Genomic DNA, 20205 nt, shown 5'->3' with positions numbered 1-20205 from the left:
AAAAAACATCTTAGCAAAATAAAAGAAAATATTCTTATGTATTACTCTTATAACCTTTAGTTTAAAAAATATATACAATTAAAAAATATATCATGGTCTAAGTAAATAGAGTAATGAAGTGCAACGAAAAAGGAAAAACAATTGACAAAAAATATCTCATCCATATAAAAAATATAATAAAATTCTATTGTTAAAAATATCTCATCCCCCACCTCTCAACGCTCTGGTTCGTTCTGGTTCTCTCTCTCTCTCTCTCTCTCTCTCTCTCTCTCTCTCTCTCTCTCAACTCTTCTAAGAAAATCACAGATCTTAAAGGACATATATGTTATGGAGATTACAATAGAAGCAAGACTTAGAATAGCTGCTCTCTCTTCATGGTCTCTGTGGGTTATCCTTCAATAGTAGTTGTTGCAAGAGAAATGAACAGTCTTGTTGTGAGGAGACTGAGAGCCAACGTCCAAGATATGTGTAAGGCGCAGAGAGAGAAGTTACAACTTAAAGTTCAAAGAAAAAATCAAGAATAGCCGCATTTTTTGTGTTTTCAGAATGCGCTGAAAACGTCGATGTATCGTTTTCAATATTTGTACATGGATATGAATCTGTTTTCGAAAAACAGATTCCGTGTTTTGTGAAAACAGCGGGCTGAACGCATGTTCTTAGCCTCATTGCCCTCTTGGCAATCACTACTGTCATTATCCATTTTGACAGGTGAACATGATTTCCTACATAGCAATTATTGATTCATCTCACAATTGCTAATAACGGGCCTCACTTAAGAGTCATATATTAAGTAGGACACAGTTGGATCGGAAACCATGAATCTCAGTAAAACTCATGCATGAGAATGAGAATAAACTACCATCTTCATTATAATCAAGCAGCTAGGCAAGATGAAGCATGATTTCATCCTCTCCGTATCCATTTAATATCATTTCTTGGAGGCAACAAGTTTGCTCAACTAAATTAGATCAGAGACAAAACCATTTCCTCAGCACGTGTATGTTGCATACACATAAGAACAGTTTTAAAACTACAAATGAACAAATGCATTACAGACAAGCACATGTGCAAAGATGTTACCCAACTGATTTCCATCAATGACCAGAAGCAAGCAGGACATCTCAAATCTTTCCAGAAAATGAGAAAACAAACTGAAATGCTGTAGATGCAAGAGAAATATACTTTTCGCTTTATGATTGGGCTATAAATAAGAATCATAGTTTTCTTTTCTTTGTTTAATAATTAAAAACAATCAAGGTAAAATTGAGTCTAATATTTGACAACACTTAAGAGAGAATCAAAAATCAATTACATACTTTGAAGTTTGGACGGCGGCTTTGTGGGTTAAGCAGTAAGTTTGGCAGCAAGGTGAGTTTGGTGGACTGATAGTGTTCAACAGCCAACTCTCGAATGGATTTGGTGTTGTGTGATAGAGTGTATTAGGGTATATCATGGATATTTTTGGTAGTCAAATAGGGTATACTTAGTTAATTTTACATTTTGATTTATATATTAAGATGTACTTAGATCATAGAATGTACTCAGTTAATTTTAGAATTCGTTTAACAACAGCTACGCATTCCGAAAGTTTCGCAAAGTCGTGCAATTATGCTTTTGTTGCTGCTTGTGAGTATACTTCCATGCAGTATGAAATTTGCAGTAAGCCGAGGCTAGAAGAGATACATTTGGATTAGCGTTGATCCTTGGAGGGTGATTTTACTTTCATAAAGAATTGCTTTTCTTCTTATAATGTTCTGCTTGTGTAGAAAGAGACTCAAAGCAATGAAGTGGTTGAAAGTACTTTAAATCTTATGTATATTACCATACCTTCTTTCAACATTGCCACTACGTCCACGTATGTAAATACAAACTGTTGATTCACGGGCATTGAATCTACAGCACCAAAAAAAAATATACCTGCTCTAGCTCTACAATGAAAACTTGAAACTATATTTTTTTTTCCCTTCCAAATTTTCTTATTATAATTCTTTAATTATTTTTCATATTGTGTCCCGCTCTTACCTCTGGCAAAAAGTTATCCAAATCCATTAAAGCCCTTTTTGCTGATAACAGTAACAGAGGACAATCCGCCATCACCAAACTTTAAGGATTTCGTCAATTATCTGCTGCTTTCAAAATTTATACTACCCTTGCAGTATTCAGGTTTGGGTGTAAATTATGTGGTTCCGCACTATTTACGTGGCACTGCATTCCTTCTTCAATGAGCTCTGGTGGGCTCTCAGAGTCCACCAGGATGTCCTCCAGAGTCGAAAGTGACTTCAACTGTTGGCCAAGAGATGCAATTGTTTTCTGGCACTCCGCAAATCTATTCGCAGCCAATGCTAGTTCTTTCTCCTGCCACAGACAAGACACGTCAAAATCCGCATACATGAAGAATAATAGATAGATGTAACATCATAATCTTTCATTTCTTATTTCAGAATTGCACATAGCTTGTCGTGTCATTAGATGCAAGTCAACCAAAGACTTGTTATGGACCTCACATTACTTACATAATTCACAAAAAAAGAATTGGCTTCTATACTTGCAAAATCTGTACACAAGTATGATTTGAAAAATACCTTGTTTAATTAAAAGTTAGGTAGTAGAAGTACATTTTCATGTTCAGCTTGAACTTTAATCAAGAAAGTATCTAAGAATTACTAAGATTAAAAGCCCTTTCCTTCTTTTTCACCTTTGTGACAAAGTTTGAAGTCTCAACTCAAACCAACTAACTTACAGGAGGGCAAAGAGAATTTGTTTCACCATAAACATCAGTTTGCTTATTGCATAAATTAAGATAAAGCGTAATATGGACTATTTTGGGAATATATTAATTTAAAGTGAATATCCAGAGGCTTGCAAGTATGGTCATACTTAGATGACCGTGCCCACAAGATTCATAGTTAATTGCAAAAAAGGCTTTACATATATTTGGTTTCCTTGCATGTACGGGTTCGACTCTATATCTGGGGTTTAAGAAGCAACCCAAGATGATAGGACATATTTTTGTCATAAACAAAACCTGGATCCACTGTGATCCTTGCCTCCTGATGACCAAAAGTCCTTGAGGGGATAAGTATCTGGTAATGTTAATATTGTGGCTCACTCCAATCTCCTGGGTTTTTTTCCGCTTAAACAGAGGTCATATTTTAGCAGTAATCAAATCTTGGGTCCAGTATGACTTTTGCCTCTTGCAAAGAAAATGAGGGAATACGTATCTAATCATGCTAATATCACAGCTCATTTCACTCTACTGGGCATTATTTCCTTACATGGAATTGATTTGATCATCATATGCCGTCACGGGGAAAAAGATGGCTGTGTCAGGGATCCTAAATACTCTCAACTTTTTATGTCCCACAAAGGGTAAACAGAAGTGACCTAGGTGTCTTCATTGGCCTTAATGAGTCCTGTGCAGGTATTAGGATCAGTTGGAGGTACCCTTGTCATGTGTCGTCCAACCTGTTCCAAGCAGCTAAACTTTGGGACCAATCCATTTAATCACAACACATATGTCATTGAGAGTGGTGTCTCTACCAAAAGATCCCAACATAGGTTGTGCTTCAGCTGCTTGTCTGCAACCTTAGAGGACACTTGCCTTGACTGGCTTTGTCCAGTCATGGGTTTGTGCCATATCCAACTCGAGATCTTTCAACCATCCTGTACTTATTCGGGCCACAAGAAGAGTTACTCCATCTGGGCATACTGTGATGACGTAACCCACAGTAATTTTGTATGCAAACATGTTGTCAGAGGATAATGATGAGGAAGGAGCAGATTTATATGGTGTTTAGCACCATGAACCTTTGGGTTCATTTCATCATCATCCTTTCCATAATCCCCATCATACTGTGTCAAACTATTTGAACTCTCATCTTTCATTCTTTTCAATTATATGAGACTCTCCAATCAGATCTATTTTTTTCAGATCGTTTCATATTACTTCTTCCCATGTTATTCATGGCCCTGTACTACCAGTCTTAGTTTGATTAAAGTACTTCTAATGGTATACATTTGTATATTATCCAAATCCCACTAAAGCCTAACTCTTCTTATACTATCCCTAGCACGTCCCATTGTATATCCAATATATAGACTTCCAGATTTCTTTTCTACCCAATCCTACCATCGATCTAGCATTCTCATTTTTGCTACATTGTTTTGATTTTTCCTTCAACTCCAACATTTATAGTTACTATTAACTGAAAATTGGTTTTTGTACTAGATATTAGTTTCTTTAGCATATCTAAAATAAGATAGTCACCAAGTTTTAGCGTGTCCAAGCAAACTAACCTGCTTTATCTTCAATTCACCATTAGTACTGGCCAACCGCTGGAGCTCAACCGCACGCTGGCGCTCAGCTTCATGTTTCATACTAAATAGTTCATTCTCCAGTTTCAGGCATTTGGCCACATTTTCTGCTGACAAATTTCGCTCCTTCCAAACCTCTTCTTCTAGTGAACCAACTTTTAAAAGCAAGGAGTTGAATTCAGTTTGAACAGCTCTTAGTTGCGACTCTGCCACTACTCTCATTGTTTGATAAGTCTTTACTTCCTCATCTGCAGCATACACTGAGTCATTTGCAAGAGCTAACTCCCTTTTAAGGTCTTCCAACTTCATATCAGCCTCCACTAGTTGACTTTGTGATGCCTCAAGCTGCTTTTGACACTCAGTCAGAGTCATCTCAAGTTCCACTTTTTCTGCTGCCATGTTCTCTAACTTCCTCTCAAGTTCTGTGGCCCTTTGAATCATGGTTTCAAATTCAGTTTTTAAAGGGTTTTCTTCAGTGTGAGGTTGATATACAATTCCCGACTCAAGATGACAGCTGTCATTTTCTGTATCTGACAATGCAGCAAGCCGTTCCATTTCAAGAAAATCATCCATGAGATTGATTTCTACTGAAGGGACCATAAGGTTTTTTCCAAAATCCTTCTCATTCTTAAACTGACCATGTTCTGTGATTTGAGCAGATGCCCGTGAATCTGACTGGCTTGGATCATATTGAATTGGATACAAGCCACTCACTTTATGTGGATCTGGATCAATTGCCAGTACCCTCTCCCCACTCTCTGACGGGCTATCTGTAAAAGATTCCATGTATACTGAGGATGTAGAAAACGGTTTGTGATCATTAGCAGGCAATGTTTTACGAGTCAAGACTTTTAGCCTACGGCACTCAGCTTCAAGCTTGGACACCCTCTTTATGCTCTCTAAATATTGCTTACTGGCTGTTTCTGCAGCTTGTGCGCTTAAATCCCTCTCAATAGTCCTGACTTCTAGCTCCTTCACTCGAGAAAGAAGCTTAAGTTGAAGAGCAGAGTTCTCTTTTTCAGTAGCCTCAAGCTTTGAGCTCAAATCAAAATCAATTGAGGCAGCAGCTTCAGTATTAGCAGTCTGAAGTTGTGCTTGGAGATCAACAAGTTGACTCTGAAGCACGGACTTTGAGGATTCCCATTCACGAGTTTTTATGGCAACAACTTCTCGGGTATTCTGGTCTTGCTCTTCTCTCGCCTGTCGAATCTGCCTCACGCATTCCTTTAGTGCTCCATCAAGATGACCAACTCGGTCTTCAAGAGCTGAGTTTTTCTGATTTGCAGCCTCAAGTTGCTGTTTTAAACCCAACACTTCATTTTCAGCCTTCTCCCAGCCTAACATTTGAATGGCAAAGAGAAACAACTAATTCCCTTTCAGAATAAGGAAATGTAATAAAAGGTAAAAATAATTATGACATACCATTGAACCTAAAACGGAACAGCTCAGCAACACCCAATATTTTCCATTTCTATAAACTCAGGGCACCCATTCTAGAAATACTTGAAGAAAGATAAGATGAGTGAACCTCCCCTTGAAACATTAAGAATGACTTTCATGAAACTCTTGGTCTTCGAAAATGAAAATTGTTTCATCATAATCAACTCATGGCAGATTAATCATGAGTATAATATAAAAGGGATATAACGTCTTTAAATACCATTCATGAAAGGGTTTAGACAAAAAAGATACCATTCATAATAAAATGTGCCCAAAAAGAGGAAGAACTTGCAGTTGATAAACAGTTTTGCATCTATTTATTTTGTCTACATGTTTTCTCTTATTTAGGATATCTATGTTGGAATTTCCATCCTTAGTTTCCTTTTTCAAAGTAAAGTTAAATGCGAGGGAACAAAATGAAAGCCAGAAAATTTCGAACCTGAGACAGCTTCTTCTGCAACTTTAGCATGCTGCTTTACCAAGTCATCTTTGGCACTACTATTAAGAAGGGCGGCTGATAATTTCTCTGTCAAAGTCTCGACACTTTCATTATCTTCTTCTTCATTGCGTGGAGCTTTGGAAGTGACTTCTGGCAATAGAGTTGTATGAGTTGGATTTGCCTTAGACATAAAAGAAAGAAAAATTAGAATTTAGTCAACCACATCACTTAAACAGACAAATATGCATACACCTGAAAAACAAATATTCAGGTGGCACTCAAAAACATATGAAAGTTTTTAATTGTTGATCATTCCCTTGCTCTTTTCACTTTGGTTTAGAGAGTCTGATAAAGGCAGTTTACCGCTAAATTTAAGAAAAATAGCCTTCTTTTTAGCCATCATAAAACATGGACATAAATAGGTATCAGACGGTTTCCATGTTTCTCAAATTAAAATTAGAAAGCTCAATGTATATAGGTTATATATGGAGAATTCCTTCGGAATGTGACATAATAAAAGAGCAAGAGGGCTATTACGTATCCTCATAGATTGACAAGGAATACCAGTATTCCAAACACGTTAACTAAGAACGTAACTTGTCATTGTTTTTGTCATGTAGTGGATCATCTAAAAATGGCAGAACACAAAGGTGGGATGTTTTGTAATGAGAAGTAGCTACATGCAAAATAGCAGAATTTACTAAGATAAAGAGTATTCTTTCTATTGAAATTGTACATGTAATTGTATAATCAAAGCGACGAAACCAGCACTATATATATATGTGTGTGTGTGTGTGTGTGTGTGTGTGTGTGTGTGCGTGTGTGTGTGCGGACATGGTTTTATGCAATGGAAAGCAGCAATGATGATTAAGTATCCACCAACTAATCACAATTACAGAATTTTCAAAATATCATAGAACTGGTTAATCCAATTATCAAAAGGAAAAATATTGAATTTTATCAGAACAATGTCAACACCATCTACCTGATCATCAGAAAATCTTTCAGAATGAGAAGACATCGATCCTGAACTCTCAGTCTCGCCGGGACTCTTCTCTGATGACTTCCTTCGCCATAGCCGACTCCGCCTGTCCATCTTGAATTTCAGCAACGCAGCATCTCAGTAGAAATCATCAATGCATCATTACAGAGCACCACACCACCTTGAGACCCTTGTGCTTGAAACTTAAGTGATATCTGAGTGTCCAAATCTGGGAAAGGTTCAAATCAATCATAATTTAAAACCCAGTTGTATCTTTGGTTTGTATGGGAAATTCTGAGCTTCTAAACCATGCAAAAGAAAATCCAAAGTAAGCCATAAAGACGAAGCTAAACTGCCGGACCAATATCTGGTAATTGAATCTCAGCTTTGCTTAGAACTCACTTCTAGTCCGATCTAATCTCAACCAACAAACCAAAGACTCTGTATTAAAAAAAGAAAGGTAATAATATAAAACTGAATAGTTTCCAAATGTATCATTAGAATGGAGAATCGTTGAGACCCTATTTTGAAGACTAATGTTTCTTGGTAAATAACTTCAAACGCACAACTAGAACACATAGCTTGCTGAGCACCTACCCAAGTCCTCAATTTTACGCCATACTAGTTTACATGAGAGAGAGAGAGAGAGAGAGAGAGAGAGAGAGAGAGAGAGAGAGGGACCACCGTGGGTGTGAAATAGATAGGTACCCATTTCACAATATCTAGCCAAACGAAGAAATAGCGAAGACCCACTTCAAATTATCACACAAAAGTAAGAAATTGCTGATACCCATTTCAAAATATATGAAAATTGAGAGACCCATGAAGACTAAATAATAAATTTGGAGAAAACACCCCCTGAACTGAAAGAATGAATTCAATCAATCAGATAAGAGACCTATTGACTCCATGCATACAAAGACTGAGCCAGGACAGACAGGCCATGAGAATTGAGATTACAAGGAAGGATTTCTAATCTAACTAAAATAGGGATTCAAGTGGTAAAAAAATGAGCTGAATGGTAAGTTGGAGAAACAACCTGCAGGCAAAGATATGCGGCATTTCGGAATATATTTGGGGATTGACGGAGAGCTTTCTTTCACACATATTGTTCAAAGTAGGGGGAAATTGTCGTAGTCGTAGAAGTAAGTAGGTCCATGAGACTGTGAACGTGAAAAGGACCAAACTTGCTTTTTCCATCGTCATCGTCAGCTCTGCTTTGTCTTCTCTCTTGACTGTCAAATGGAGGTAGCGCCATTCTCCTCGCCCATGGATGCGCGATTTCACCGCCGTCATTCATTCCTGATTAATTGCTAATTAATGGTAATTATTAGGGAGCTTTGATTAATTGTTACTATTGTATCTTGGTCGTTGCTAGATCTAAGAAACATTGGGTAGAAATTATAGGCCATTGGATTTTGTATTTTAGTGTCTATAGGGAGGGTTTATGTGAATATAAAAATTCTTATTTTCATGTTCTTAAAAAAATTTAATTTTTATAACTTTAATGTTTATATATTAATAATGGTTGGCTAAGGAGACCAAACTAATCCTGATTAACAGCAAGAGCCCAATTCAATGATAATGTTAATAACATCTTTATCCAGAGCCAATTTCAAATGAAAAAAAATAAACTCCAATAAATATATATATATATATCTTTCACATACGTAAGTGGTAAACAATCAAATAATAATAACATGCATAATCTTCATATGATTAAATACATACTTTTCATACTATCAAAAAAAAGAGATATATAATCTCCACAAAAGTCATTCACCCATTACTCATCAATCACAATCACTGTAAGCCATGCTCCATAACATTAAATACATAATCTTTTGTTTTCTTCATCAGTCATGGTAAAGACGACCCTCAGCAAATCGTGCTCTTTGGCTAAACGTTGGTGATACGAAATACTTGCAAAGGAGGAATTCTATTTTCCTCAGTTCACCACATAGTTTAGCTTGCATATCAGCAAGATCCTTCTCTGTTGAAAGAACATTAATCAAGCCTGCAAGTTGAGGTGACATTCCTACTATAGGTTCAGCCATAAGTCCAAATTTGTTAGACATGTCATCCAAAGCATTTACGTTCCTACGAGGATGATATGGATCACTTGCTACATCTTATGCGGGTCTCTTCTGTTGGGCACGTTGTTGGGCACATTGTTGGGCACTTGAGGGTTGGGGATTTGGTTGTGTAAAGGTTCTCTCATCATCTTCCAAATCCTCAACATCCTCAAATCGAGATCTCCATATTCTAATCCCCCATATTGTGACCCACCATCAGGATGTGAAAACATCTCCTCAATAAAGTCATCACCTACACTTCTATTCTGATGAACACTTGCATAATCTCACCTAACGTCTTCTTCATTCTCATTTGCATTTCTAGCATTTGTTCCAATAGCATGATCTTTTTTATATATCTCTCCAAGTGCATAGTAATGTGGAAATGACTTGTCATACAAACCACTTGCCATATATATATATATATATATAAATACATAAAACAAATTATCGTTTTTTTGGGGCAGCGATATTTTAGCACATTTCCATATATATATTGTCAATTTATCGATAATTTCACCGATATTTCAGTAACGATATTTTCGTTCAAGTTGCAACTTAATATATCGCGATACTATCGATAATATCGCGATAAGAACTTACAAAATTAAACTCAGCCTTCAGATGAATCCCTCAGCCTCCGAAACTCAACCTTTCTCTGTCTCTCAACTCAATCTTAACTCAACTTAGGAAAAAAAAAATTAAAAAAAAAACAGAAAGAGGAGAGCGAGAGAAAAGGGAAGAAGAGTAAAATAAAATAAAATTATGGAGTGGGTTTTTATGTTTTGCTGTTTTGGATTGTGATGAAGTGAAAGAGAAGAGGGAATAGGAAGCAGGGAAAGAGACGGAGAGATAGAAGAAGAAAGAAAAAAAAAAAAAGCAGATAGAGGAGAGTGAGAGAGAGAAGGGAAGAATAGGGAAAAAAGGTATTGAGTGGGTCTTTATGTTTTACTGTTTTGGATTGTGATGGAGGAGAGAAAAGAGGGAAGAGAAAGAGATGGAGAGAGACAGAGAGATAGAAGAAGAAAGGGAGAGAGAGAGTGTGTGTGTGTGTGTGTGAAATGGAAGAGAAAGAAGAGGAATAAATAAATAAAATAAAAAGGGAGAGATGGGTGAATGCCCAAAAGAGAGAGAGAGAGAGAAGGCAGGTTGCGTGTATCTGCAACCTTGGGAAGTTTAGACAAAAAAAAAGGAAAAAAAAACCCTTGGGAAGTGGGAGAGAGAGGCAAGGAAACGTGAAAGTACTTGGGAAGTGGGAAATGTGACTTAATTACTTAATATAATTTATTTCTTTTCTATTTAATCCATTTAATATTATTGATTATTTTATTATTCATTATAAGTACTTACATTACTAAATTCTCCTTCAAATTGTTGCTTAATTACTTAAATCTCTATAATCATTTTCATTATTTGCTATTTAATTCTTCCTTGGATAAATTTATTTATGTTCTTAGTTAATTTTCAATCTTCACTATTATTTTTTAAGCATGGTAAAGTGCCTAATTTTCATGAAAAATCAAATTGGTTTACATCTTTAATTATTTTTCAATTTTTGATAAATAATAAATATAAGAACGTGTACCATGTCCAATGAATAACGTGAAATAAATTGTTGCTTAATTACTTAAATTTCTATAATCATTTTCTTTATTTCCTATTTAATTCTTCATTGGATAAATTTATTTATGTTCTTAGTTAATTTTCAATCTTCACTATTATTTTTTAAGCATGGTAAAGTGCCTAATTTTCATGACAAATCAAGTTGGTTTACATCTTTAATTATTTTTCAAATTTTGATAAGTTAATAGATATAACAACGTGTACCATGTCCAGTGAATAACGTGAAATAAGGTTACTCATGTATTTTATCATGCAATTTATAAAGTGTAAAATATTGTACTAAAGCACGATTGGTTTCTAAGATCGCTTCCGGCTCTAGGCTTTTTACTAGTTAGCCCCGGTAAAGCCCCCAAACGAAGGATTTTTTTTGAAACGAGGTCCTCTGTAACGCGATATAAAGACTCCTTATTTTTTTTTTTTTAATGAAATTTCATAAAAAAAAATTAAAACTAAACTAAAATATGATAAATTAAGCGAAATTTACTGAAGTATTACAAAGAATAAATAACTAGAGGAATTGTATCAATATCTGTACCTAAGGGGTGTTTAATTCTCTTTCATTAATTATTTCAGATTTTCTAAGTCACAGAGTTTGGTAGGTCGCAATATGATCAACTTAAATCACACAAACCCACTATGCAATGCATTTCCTTCCAATTTTTTGTGTAAAATAATAGATGATTGACTAAATAAACTTCTTCTAAAGTTCTATTAAAAATTTCCATGTATTTATCATAATTTCCGTGGTTTTTATCCAATTTTTATCGATATCGATATTTCCATCGATATTTCCTTGTTTTTAAACCACCGATATTTCCAAAACTATCGATATTTAAGACCTTATATATGGTATTAGTATTATTAAATAAATTATTAAAGACATAGCATAATATATCTATTTTTTAATTTGATATGCATAGAATAGGATATGCTTAGATTTACCTTCGCCCACGAATGAAATACACTTTTCTCACATACCAACATCATCTCCTCTTCATTCCACCCAAAACCACTTTGAGATAATGCATCAGCTAAAGCACCATATTTTCCCTTCAAAGTCTTCACCCTTGATTCAGTATGGGGTGATGCCTTCAACCCAAGATTCAGAAGTTTGACTTTTAGCATAGTTTCTAATTTATTCAAGTATCCATTTTAAAAACTTGAGTCACCTCGCCAATTGGTATTCTGATGGAGTTCCATCAAGCATTCCATCAATGTGTTATCCTCCTTAGTTGTCTAATAGCGCTTATTTTGTCCCCTTCCACCCTTTACTTTTCCACTTGAAGTAGAAATAGAACTCATGACGATAAATGATCTACTACATAAAATAAATAACAACAAAAAGACACATTTTTTTTGAATCAAAAGGAATGAAAAGCAAGCAATGTCATGTAACAGACGCTGTCAATGTCAAAGGCATGAAATGTTAGATTTCTATAATATGCTTGTTCAAGATCCTTCACACAATCTGAAATACGTAAATACATATATGGAGCCAACTTCCTTGAGTACACGACCTCTGAACTCATTCAACTGCAGCAGCAATATCCCAGCAAGAACAGGAACGGCTCAAGACTTCTACTCTCTCTCATAATCTATTTCAGCTCTCTTTTTTTTTTTTTTATGAGAATATGGTTAGAGAACGTGTCTGATGATAGCATGGCCTTAAGCTTATATAGGGTTAGGTCAAGTCGTCTCTACTCATCACCGAAGGCCAACTTGACTAATCTTCCAAGCCCACCAAAACGGTTCACTTAAAAAAGGAAATAAATAGGACCCATTAATAGGCTTCAAAACTTTTTCTTATTCCACAAGGTTTTGGACCTCAAGGTACAACTTAATTTAAACTCTTATCAAAACCTGATATAACTTAGTATCTAGTGCACCGATCTAAATAGAAAAACATAACATGAAAAACAATCAATCTACTACATAAGTGATGAATAACATGTAATTATATTGAAATTTTCGAGTTTCCTGCTCTAAAAAAAAGAATGAACGAAAAGCAAGCAATGTCATAGTAACACGTAGTTTCCTCTTTGTGGACAAACTTAATCGAGCCATTTGTCTACATGACATTAAATAATATATATTATTCAAGATGTCAATACCTCATTATATGAGAAAGTTGAATTTCAAGAACCTTACCTAATTTGGGATATGATATTGATTTGCTAAACGTTGCTTTCGTGCTCGGCAAGATATATCATATACTCACAGTCACTTTTATTGACACCTGCAAAGAACTAAAATTGTAAAATTAAATATACAATAATACATGTAAAGTTTAATTTCATTTGAGGTAAAGTCTGCGTATTACAATAGAAGAGTATTGTCCTTTTTTTTGTTGTAGACATGCACAACTATATACATGTGATATGAAAAATAGTTTCACATATGTGAAAAAATTCTTATGCTGCTGCTGGACTCAGATTTATTTATTTATTTTTGCATTATGCTGTTGGTCAAAATGAATTCATTCATTCAAATGCAAGGAGGCCATTTCCATATCGTTTTGTGTAACTTTCTTTCTTCAGAAAAGACCTTAAAGCACATAAGAAGCCTCCAGGTGTTCTGTATATGCCACCAATCAAACCTTCTGATCTTGCATATATGATTCACTCAAATTATCAAAAGCAGACACACTACAAGCCTTTGTGAAAGATAAAGTGCCAAACTGAAAAACAGGCTTTCAGTTACAAACTATGTATGGTACAAATAAAGATTAATAAAATCGATAGATAGGGTAGGCAAACTATGTTTGTTTTCTCAACACAAATCAGCACTATATGAATTAGAAATACAAGGAACATGGGAAAAATATGAATTAGAAATACAAGGAACAGTAATTCAGTTTATTTTCCGCACCAACTACAGGATTTTCCAAATCCAATGGAAATAAATTCTGCCATTCACACCATCGTGATATTCTACTATCAAACTTCATTCATATACTACCAACATGGTCAACTATGACAATATCATCAATTTCTTTATCCATGACTGTACTTTGTTTTGCGATGAATGTGAAGACAGAAGATAGAAGAAGAAAATAGATAGATAGATAGATAGATAGATAGATAGATAGAATGACTTACATAGCACAAGGCATTGCTGCTGCTTCTGGGAGGCTATGTCTGCAACGCTAACGTGAAAAAGAGGTTGGAGCGTCTTTAAACTTCTTGGCGTGAGTGTTTTTTTATTTATTTAGGGTTTGGGGTGTTTTGGAATTATGGTAAAGTGGTAAGGGTATTTTTGGAAGTTATTAAGGGAAAATATGAATGAGAATCGTATCTAGGGCTGGGCACGGTTCTGTTTGGACCGGTTTCAGGGAAAAAATGGAACCTGATCCGATAGTGCAGACCGGTTCGGTTTGGACCGGTTCTGCTCAACATCCATACAGAAATCCGAACCAACCCGGACCTGTCCGGTTCCGGTTCGGTTCCTGCGGTTCCGGTTTTTTTTTTTTTTTTTTTTTTATAATTTAAATTTTAACAAATTTGCCCAAAATGTATTTATATACTAACATACCCCAAATTTGAGGTTCCATCAAGCTTTCAACACATCAAAATGAATCCAACTTCAACAAAAATACAATCCAAATTCAAATGAATCCAACTTAAACAAAAATTCAATCCAACTTCAACAAAAATACAATCCAAATTCAAATGAATCCAACTTCAACAAAAATTCAATCCAAATTCAATCCAACTTCAACATCATCAAAATGAATCCAACTTCAACAAAAATACAATCCAAATTCAATCCAACTTCAACATATAAATTACAACCCAAATTAAATCAAACTTCAACAAAATAAGTTCCAAAATAAATTACTAGCCAAATACAACCCAAATTCAACCAAATATACATTACAACCCAAATTAAATTCCTCCTAACATTGAAAAGTAGTTGGAGCTATGGTGCTAGGTGTGGATGAACTCATAATATCTACATAAATCCCTATAAACTCCTTCTTTCTCTGCAACTTGTTCTTTCCCAGTAGAGCTCCAAGACAGTCAGAAATCCCTATAAACAACAAGGATCAACATACTCACATTAACACTTTGATTTACAACCCACTTCCACTTGTTGGGTTTGTTAAACCAATATATCCATTTCTTAGGACAATTCTATCTCTTAGGAAAGCCTCTGATCATGATTCTGCTCTGGACTAATAAAAAAAATCAAAGACTTCCATTAAAAACAGAAACTGCAATCACATGTTAAACAATTTAGGCAGGAACACTTTGCCTTTGGGAAATCATTAAAAATCCATTTTGATTCAAAATGGTGTGAACATTTCCAGATCACACGTAGACATATAAAACTTCAACATATCAAAAGTTCATCGAATTCCGAGTTAAGGAAGCCAGTCAAAGACTAAATCCAAAATAGACTAGGCTGCAGAGTTTTCTATTTTCTGCAGAATAATGCCAACTTCGAAAATTTGCCAAAAATCCAATTTAACTCCAATTTGAATGAAATCAGTTTTGAAATACTCATCGAAATGTCTATTTTTCACACATAAAAAACCCAGTTTAAAACGTAAGTGTGAACTAGGTCATTCTGTCCAGAACAGAACACATACTCAGATTTCTGCATAAATGCAGATTCTGTCAACATCCATCTCATTCTTTGACATTCAGTTCTAAGCAGCTTTGAACACCAGAACAGTCCCAAATTCAAGATAAAAAATGGCTATTATCCTCATAAAACTCAGAATTAACCAACACACCCAACTACCAAGGCCACAAACTTGAAAGTAGAAACTTACCCAACTTCCACTTCAACCCAAAAATTACTCTGAGTTCTCTGTAGGTTCAGCCCAAGGTAGATTCTTCACCTAGTGTACTTGCATATCATCAAATAACATCTAAAATCACTTATACAATCTCACTTAAATCAATGTACTTTAGAATTCCAGCAGCAAGTGTGGTAAACAAATCTTACCTTAACAGCTCCAAAGTAATCCTCAACCTTCAATGAGCTGTCCAGCGACCACCATTCTCCCAAACCACACTTGGAAACAAGATATTAAAGCCTAATCAGTCACTAACTCAAAAAGAGGAGATTTTCGAAACTTAACCAACTCCAAGAATGGTTTACCTTTCTTGTAGATATCGTTCCTACGATCCAAATGGCAGAAACGGCGCAAGAATTGGAGTTGTAGAATGAAAGTTGTGGTAGAAAGAAGTTTGAAGGAGGAAGAAAAGATAGAATGGGTTTCTGGAAAGGGAAACTCGTGAAGTAGGAGGTGAAGGTGACGTGCTGGTTGAGAGAGAGGTTTGGAATCGGTGGCTGGTGGCTGGCTGGCGGCTGGCTGAGTGAGTATGAAACTAAATGGGAAGGAGAGGAAAGAACGAAGAATGAAAAAACCCAATCTGAATTTGGTGTAATCCTGTGTGTGCGCTACCTATGGTATCAGCATACACACCCAATCAAAATTTGACAGGTATGAAAATATATATAATTTCAAATATAAATATATATAATATTTAAAAAATATATAAATTAATTCTATTGGACCGGTTCGGATTGGACCGGTTCCTTAGGATGGAAAACCGGAACCGGAACCGGTCTGAACCGGTTCGGTTTGGATTTTTCTCGATTTTTGACTTTTTTGGTCAACACGGTTTTTTTCGGTTTTTTCCGGATTGGTTTGGTTCGGTTTTGCGGTTTTGCGGTTCAAATGCCCACCCCTAATATCGACTACCCCCTGGTTGATCTGATACCTAGTTTTGAGGGGATGTGATTACGAATTTTGAGGTGGGGGCCACTTATTTTTTGATGCCATAATTTGCAAAGAATGCGGTGATCTGCTTGCCCACGATCTGTGTATCATTGTCAGTGGCTATCGACTGCGGGCAACCGAACCAGCAGATGATGTTCTTCCATATAAACCTTTCGACGTCAGCTTCCTTGGTAGAGGATAAAGCGTCGGCCTCTATCCATTTAGTGAAGTAATCAGTGGTGACAATCATAATCTTTTTCTTGGCAGTGCCGTCGGCATAGATTCTACCAAGTCAATGGCCCACTACATGAATGGTCATGGACTATTCTGCGAATAGTATTTCTCGGCTGGCAGGCCAGGGATTGGCTTATAGCGTTGGCATCGATAACATCTTCGAGAATACTCTGTGGAGTCTTGGTGCATGGTAGGCCAGAAATAGCCTATGTTGAGATTTTTCTAGGGAAGCGATATGCCCCCAAAGTGATTCCCACATTCTCCGTTGTGTATTTTGCAGAGAACCTCGAGCGTTTACGGATACTTGATGCAAGTAAGATGAAGGCCGGAGTATGATATGCGAACAAGCATGTCGCCTTTCATGTAGTATCTCGCAGCCTTCTATTTGATTTTCCTAGCCTCAGAGTTGTCCATGGGCAAGTTTTCGTTCACTAGGTAGTCAATGATGGGGTCTTGCCAGCTAGGATCCTCGTCGATCTGCATCAAGTCTGGCTGCTCGGCCTCTTCTATGTTTGGTTGGTCAAGGTGTTCGATCGGGATGAAGCATCTGAATTGAGTATCCAGCGCTGATCCTATGCTTGCCAATGCATCTGCATGAGCGTTCTCTGCTCAGGGCACTTGTTGGATGGTGAAGGTAAGAAATGCCTTCAACAATTCTTGAACTTTGTCAAGGTACAAGATCATCCTTAGGTGCTTTGCCATGTATACTTCCAAGGCTTGATTTATGATCTTCTTGCTGATCCATGGTCAGCCCAAGATTCCGTTGTAAGGGAAGACCTAATTGATTACCATGAAGGTCTGCGAGTAGACCATCACGGGTGAGTGGATGTCAAGGTCAATCATTCCCATAGTGATTGACGTGGCCCCATTGAAGCCGGTGAGCGATCTGGCAAGTTTGTTGATCTTGGGCTCCAATCCCATTTGTTGGATAACAGATAGTTGCAGAATGTTGGCTGTGCTGCCCTCATCCACGTAAACTCACTCGATTACAACTTGTTCAATTTGGGTGCAGATGGCTAGGACGTCATTATGTGGCAGATCATGCCTGATCAAGTCCTTCTGAAAGCCGATGACGGGTTCGCTAGTTGTGACTTGGGAGACATAAGTCGCCTGGGCGATCTTTCTATTGCGCTCGTTAGTGGTCAACAAGGACTCCTGGGAGTCGGCTAGGATGATGTTGATCTGTATGATTTTTTATGGAGGTTTCTTGGTAGCTACATCACGGTCCTCGATCTGCTGGATGACCTTATTTGTGATGAATTTCGTGCAATTGCCATCTTTGACCAGCTCCTCGAGGTGCCTTTTTCAGGCATTGCAGTTGTTGTTGTAATGACCATGCTTCCCATATAATGCGGAATGTTTACTGGTATCCCTCTTAGCAAGGTCTCCCATCAGATGCGGCAATCTCTTCACTCACGGCTTGTCTTTCACTTGTGCCAGGATCTGGTGGATTGGGATAGTAAACTCGGTGAAGGTTTCTGTTTCCAGGACTTCCTCTTGGGGCCGCGATCTGCACTTGTCTCGGTTTTTGTGTTCAAACCTATTGCTCTTTTGGCTTGCCAGCCTTATCGAGTGGTCAGCTTGCTTGCTAGCTTTCTTTGCAGCAATACGGTCATCGTCCCAGAGTGCATAGCACTTTGCCGTTGCAAAGACTTTTGCCAAGGTTTGGCTTGGAGTTATGGTCAGCTCACAGTGTAGCTTGTGTTTAGTTGACAAGCCCTTCTTGAAAGCTGAGGATGCAACTAGGTCATTGCAGCCTGTGATGTTTGCCTTCTCAGCCTTAATTTTCTGAGGTAGTCTCGAAGAGACTTGTTTGGCTTCTTGCTCATGTTGAACATGTGGTCTGCTTGCTTACTGACCGTCCAGTAGGAGGTGTACTCCTTTGTGAAAATGAGGGCGAACTCCCTGAAGTTGTCTATCGATACGGACAGTAGAGTGTGGAACCAGTCTTGAGCTGCCCCTTGTAGAGTCATCGCGAACACCTTGCACATAAGGGCGTTGTCTGCCTTGTACAAGATCATGATGTTCTTAAAGTGCCTCAAATGGCTCTTGGGGTCAAAGTCCCCTTTGAACAGTGTGATGGATAACGTCGTGAACTGCTTCGGAAGTGTTGCTTGTTCCACCTCATCGGTAAAGGACGAGTAGTCGATTCGATCAATTTCCTTGTGCAGGGCCTCCTCCGTGCTTCTTTTAAGTTGGAGACCTTAGAGTCGGTCATTTACTAGCCTTTCGACATCTTCTGCCCGCAGGGCTGGTGGCTCAGGTTGGTGTCGTCGGTGCCTCGAGCGCCGTTGGTTAACTTCCTCCTCAGCTTCCAAGGGCCGATCCCCTTGGTTGTTCTATCCGTGGGGCAGATTAGGATATTAAGCTTGTGATGATTCCTCTATGGCTTGTTGCAGTGTGTTGGTTCTTGAGTGGGTTGGTGAACGTCGGACGTTGCGTTCGTCACGCAATTGTTCACACACTCTAGCTCCTTATGGGCCTTGCCTAGAACGGATACTTTCTTGTGGGCCCAAGCGAGAGTGGACACAGTACTGCGGGCCCAGCTTCTTGTGCACTTTGGTCCTTGGACCTAACCTCGAACGGATCGTCCATCGGCTCAGAGTACGGCTTGTAGATGTCTGCGTCTTGTCAGCACGATCTCGTTCTCTCCCCTGCCTGTTTGTCTCTGTCTAACCAGCATGAGACCTCTTGAACTACTCGCATGTATGCTCATACGTTCTCCTCTCCTCGTCATGGGATCCAAGGAGGTTGATCTGCCTAAGTAACTGGCCAATTAGATTGTTTTGATCATCGACACTCTGTGTGAGTTGATAAATCCGTGAGTCTTGACCTGACTGCGTGAGCCAGGTGGAGAGGTGTGCATCGGACCCAATGGCATATGGACTAGGGCTCCATTAGACGCATACACAGGTGCATTCATCAAGTATGGTTGTAAAGGAGGGAGATAATGGATTTGCTCCAAGACTAGGTCGGCTTCGAAGTAGTCGTGGGGCTGTGCAACAAATCCGACAGCTACGTGGTGCCGCCGCTGCTGTGTTCCGACAGCAGGATGGCATGGCAGAGCTGCTCCTGCAGCTGGCGCTTGTGGCTGCAAGGCTGGGGAGGTCACGGGACCATGTGGCGGCTGTTCTTCAATTCCAGCAACTGGAGGTGACTGAAAAGCGCTAGGAGGCGGCTGCAAAGTGTTGGCAGCCATTGTTCCGTGCGATTGCAACGAGGTTTCCACCACAAAGCCATGAGACGGGCCCGTCGTGGTGGTGTTACTCTTCGTACTTCTTGTATCAACCATGTTTGTTTGAAACAAAGTGTGAAAAATAGATTTAGAGCACGCTTTGAGTATTATTTCGTGCTATAAATAAAA

At 37.8% G+C, this 20205-nt stretch overlaps 1 protein-coding gene and 1 long non-coding RNA gene across 4 annotated transcripts; both read right to left on the bottom strand.

Annotated features, from left to right (window-relative positions):
- Positions 1 to 1774: 1774 nt before the first annotated feature.
- Positions 1775 to 8537, bottom strand: LOC117626232 (filament-like plant protein). Of its 2 annotated transcripts, none has more exons than XM_034357893.1 (5): positions 8215 to 8537; positions 7179 to 7404; positions 6194 to 6374; positions 4297 to 5651; positions 1775 to 2355 (listed from the first exon to the last, which is right to left on the bottom strand). In XM_034357893.1, the coding sequence occupies exons 2-5, from the start codon at positions 7287 to 7289 to the stop codon at positions 2140 to 2142; spliced, it is 1863 nt and encodes a 620-aa protein (XP_034213784.1). In that variant the 5' UTR covers positions 7290 to 7404; positions 8215 to 8537; the 3' UTR covers positions 1775 to 2139. The 2 variants fall into 2 exon arrangements, with proteins under 2 accessions (XP_034213784.1, XP_034213785.1); XM_034357894.1 differs by lacking the exon at positions 8215 to 8537 and adding an exon at positions 8074 to 8205.
- Positions 8538 to 14633: 6096 nt separating this feature from the next.
- Positions 14634 to 15994, bottom strand: LOC117626203. Of its 2 annotated transcripts, XR_004585513.1 has the most exons (4): positions 15983 to 15994; positions 15827 to 15895; positions 15651 to 15719; positions 14634 to 14902 (listed from the first exon to the last, which is right to left on the bottom strand). It is a non-coding gene; the product is annotated as an uncharacterized LOC117626203 (long non-coding RNA). The 2 variants fall into 2 exon arrangements; XR_004585512.1 differs by lacking the exon at positions 15983 to 15994 and having other exon boundaries at positions 15827 to 15972.
- Between the last annotated feature and the right edge of the window lie 4211 nt (positions 15995 to 20205).

Source organism: Prunus dulcis, chromosome 4 (assembly GCF_902201215.1).
Source record: "Prunus dulcis chromosome 4, ALMONDv2, whole genome shotgun sequence".
NCBI lineage: Eukaryota > Viridiplantae > Streptophyta > Magnoliopsida > Rosales > Rosaceae > Prunus > Prunus dulcis.
Note: the sequence above shows the minus strand (reverse complement) of the source record. Positions and strands in the feature narration are given on the sequence as shown.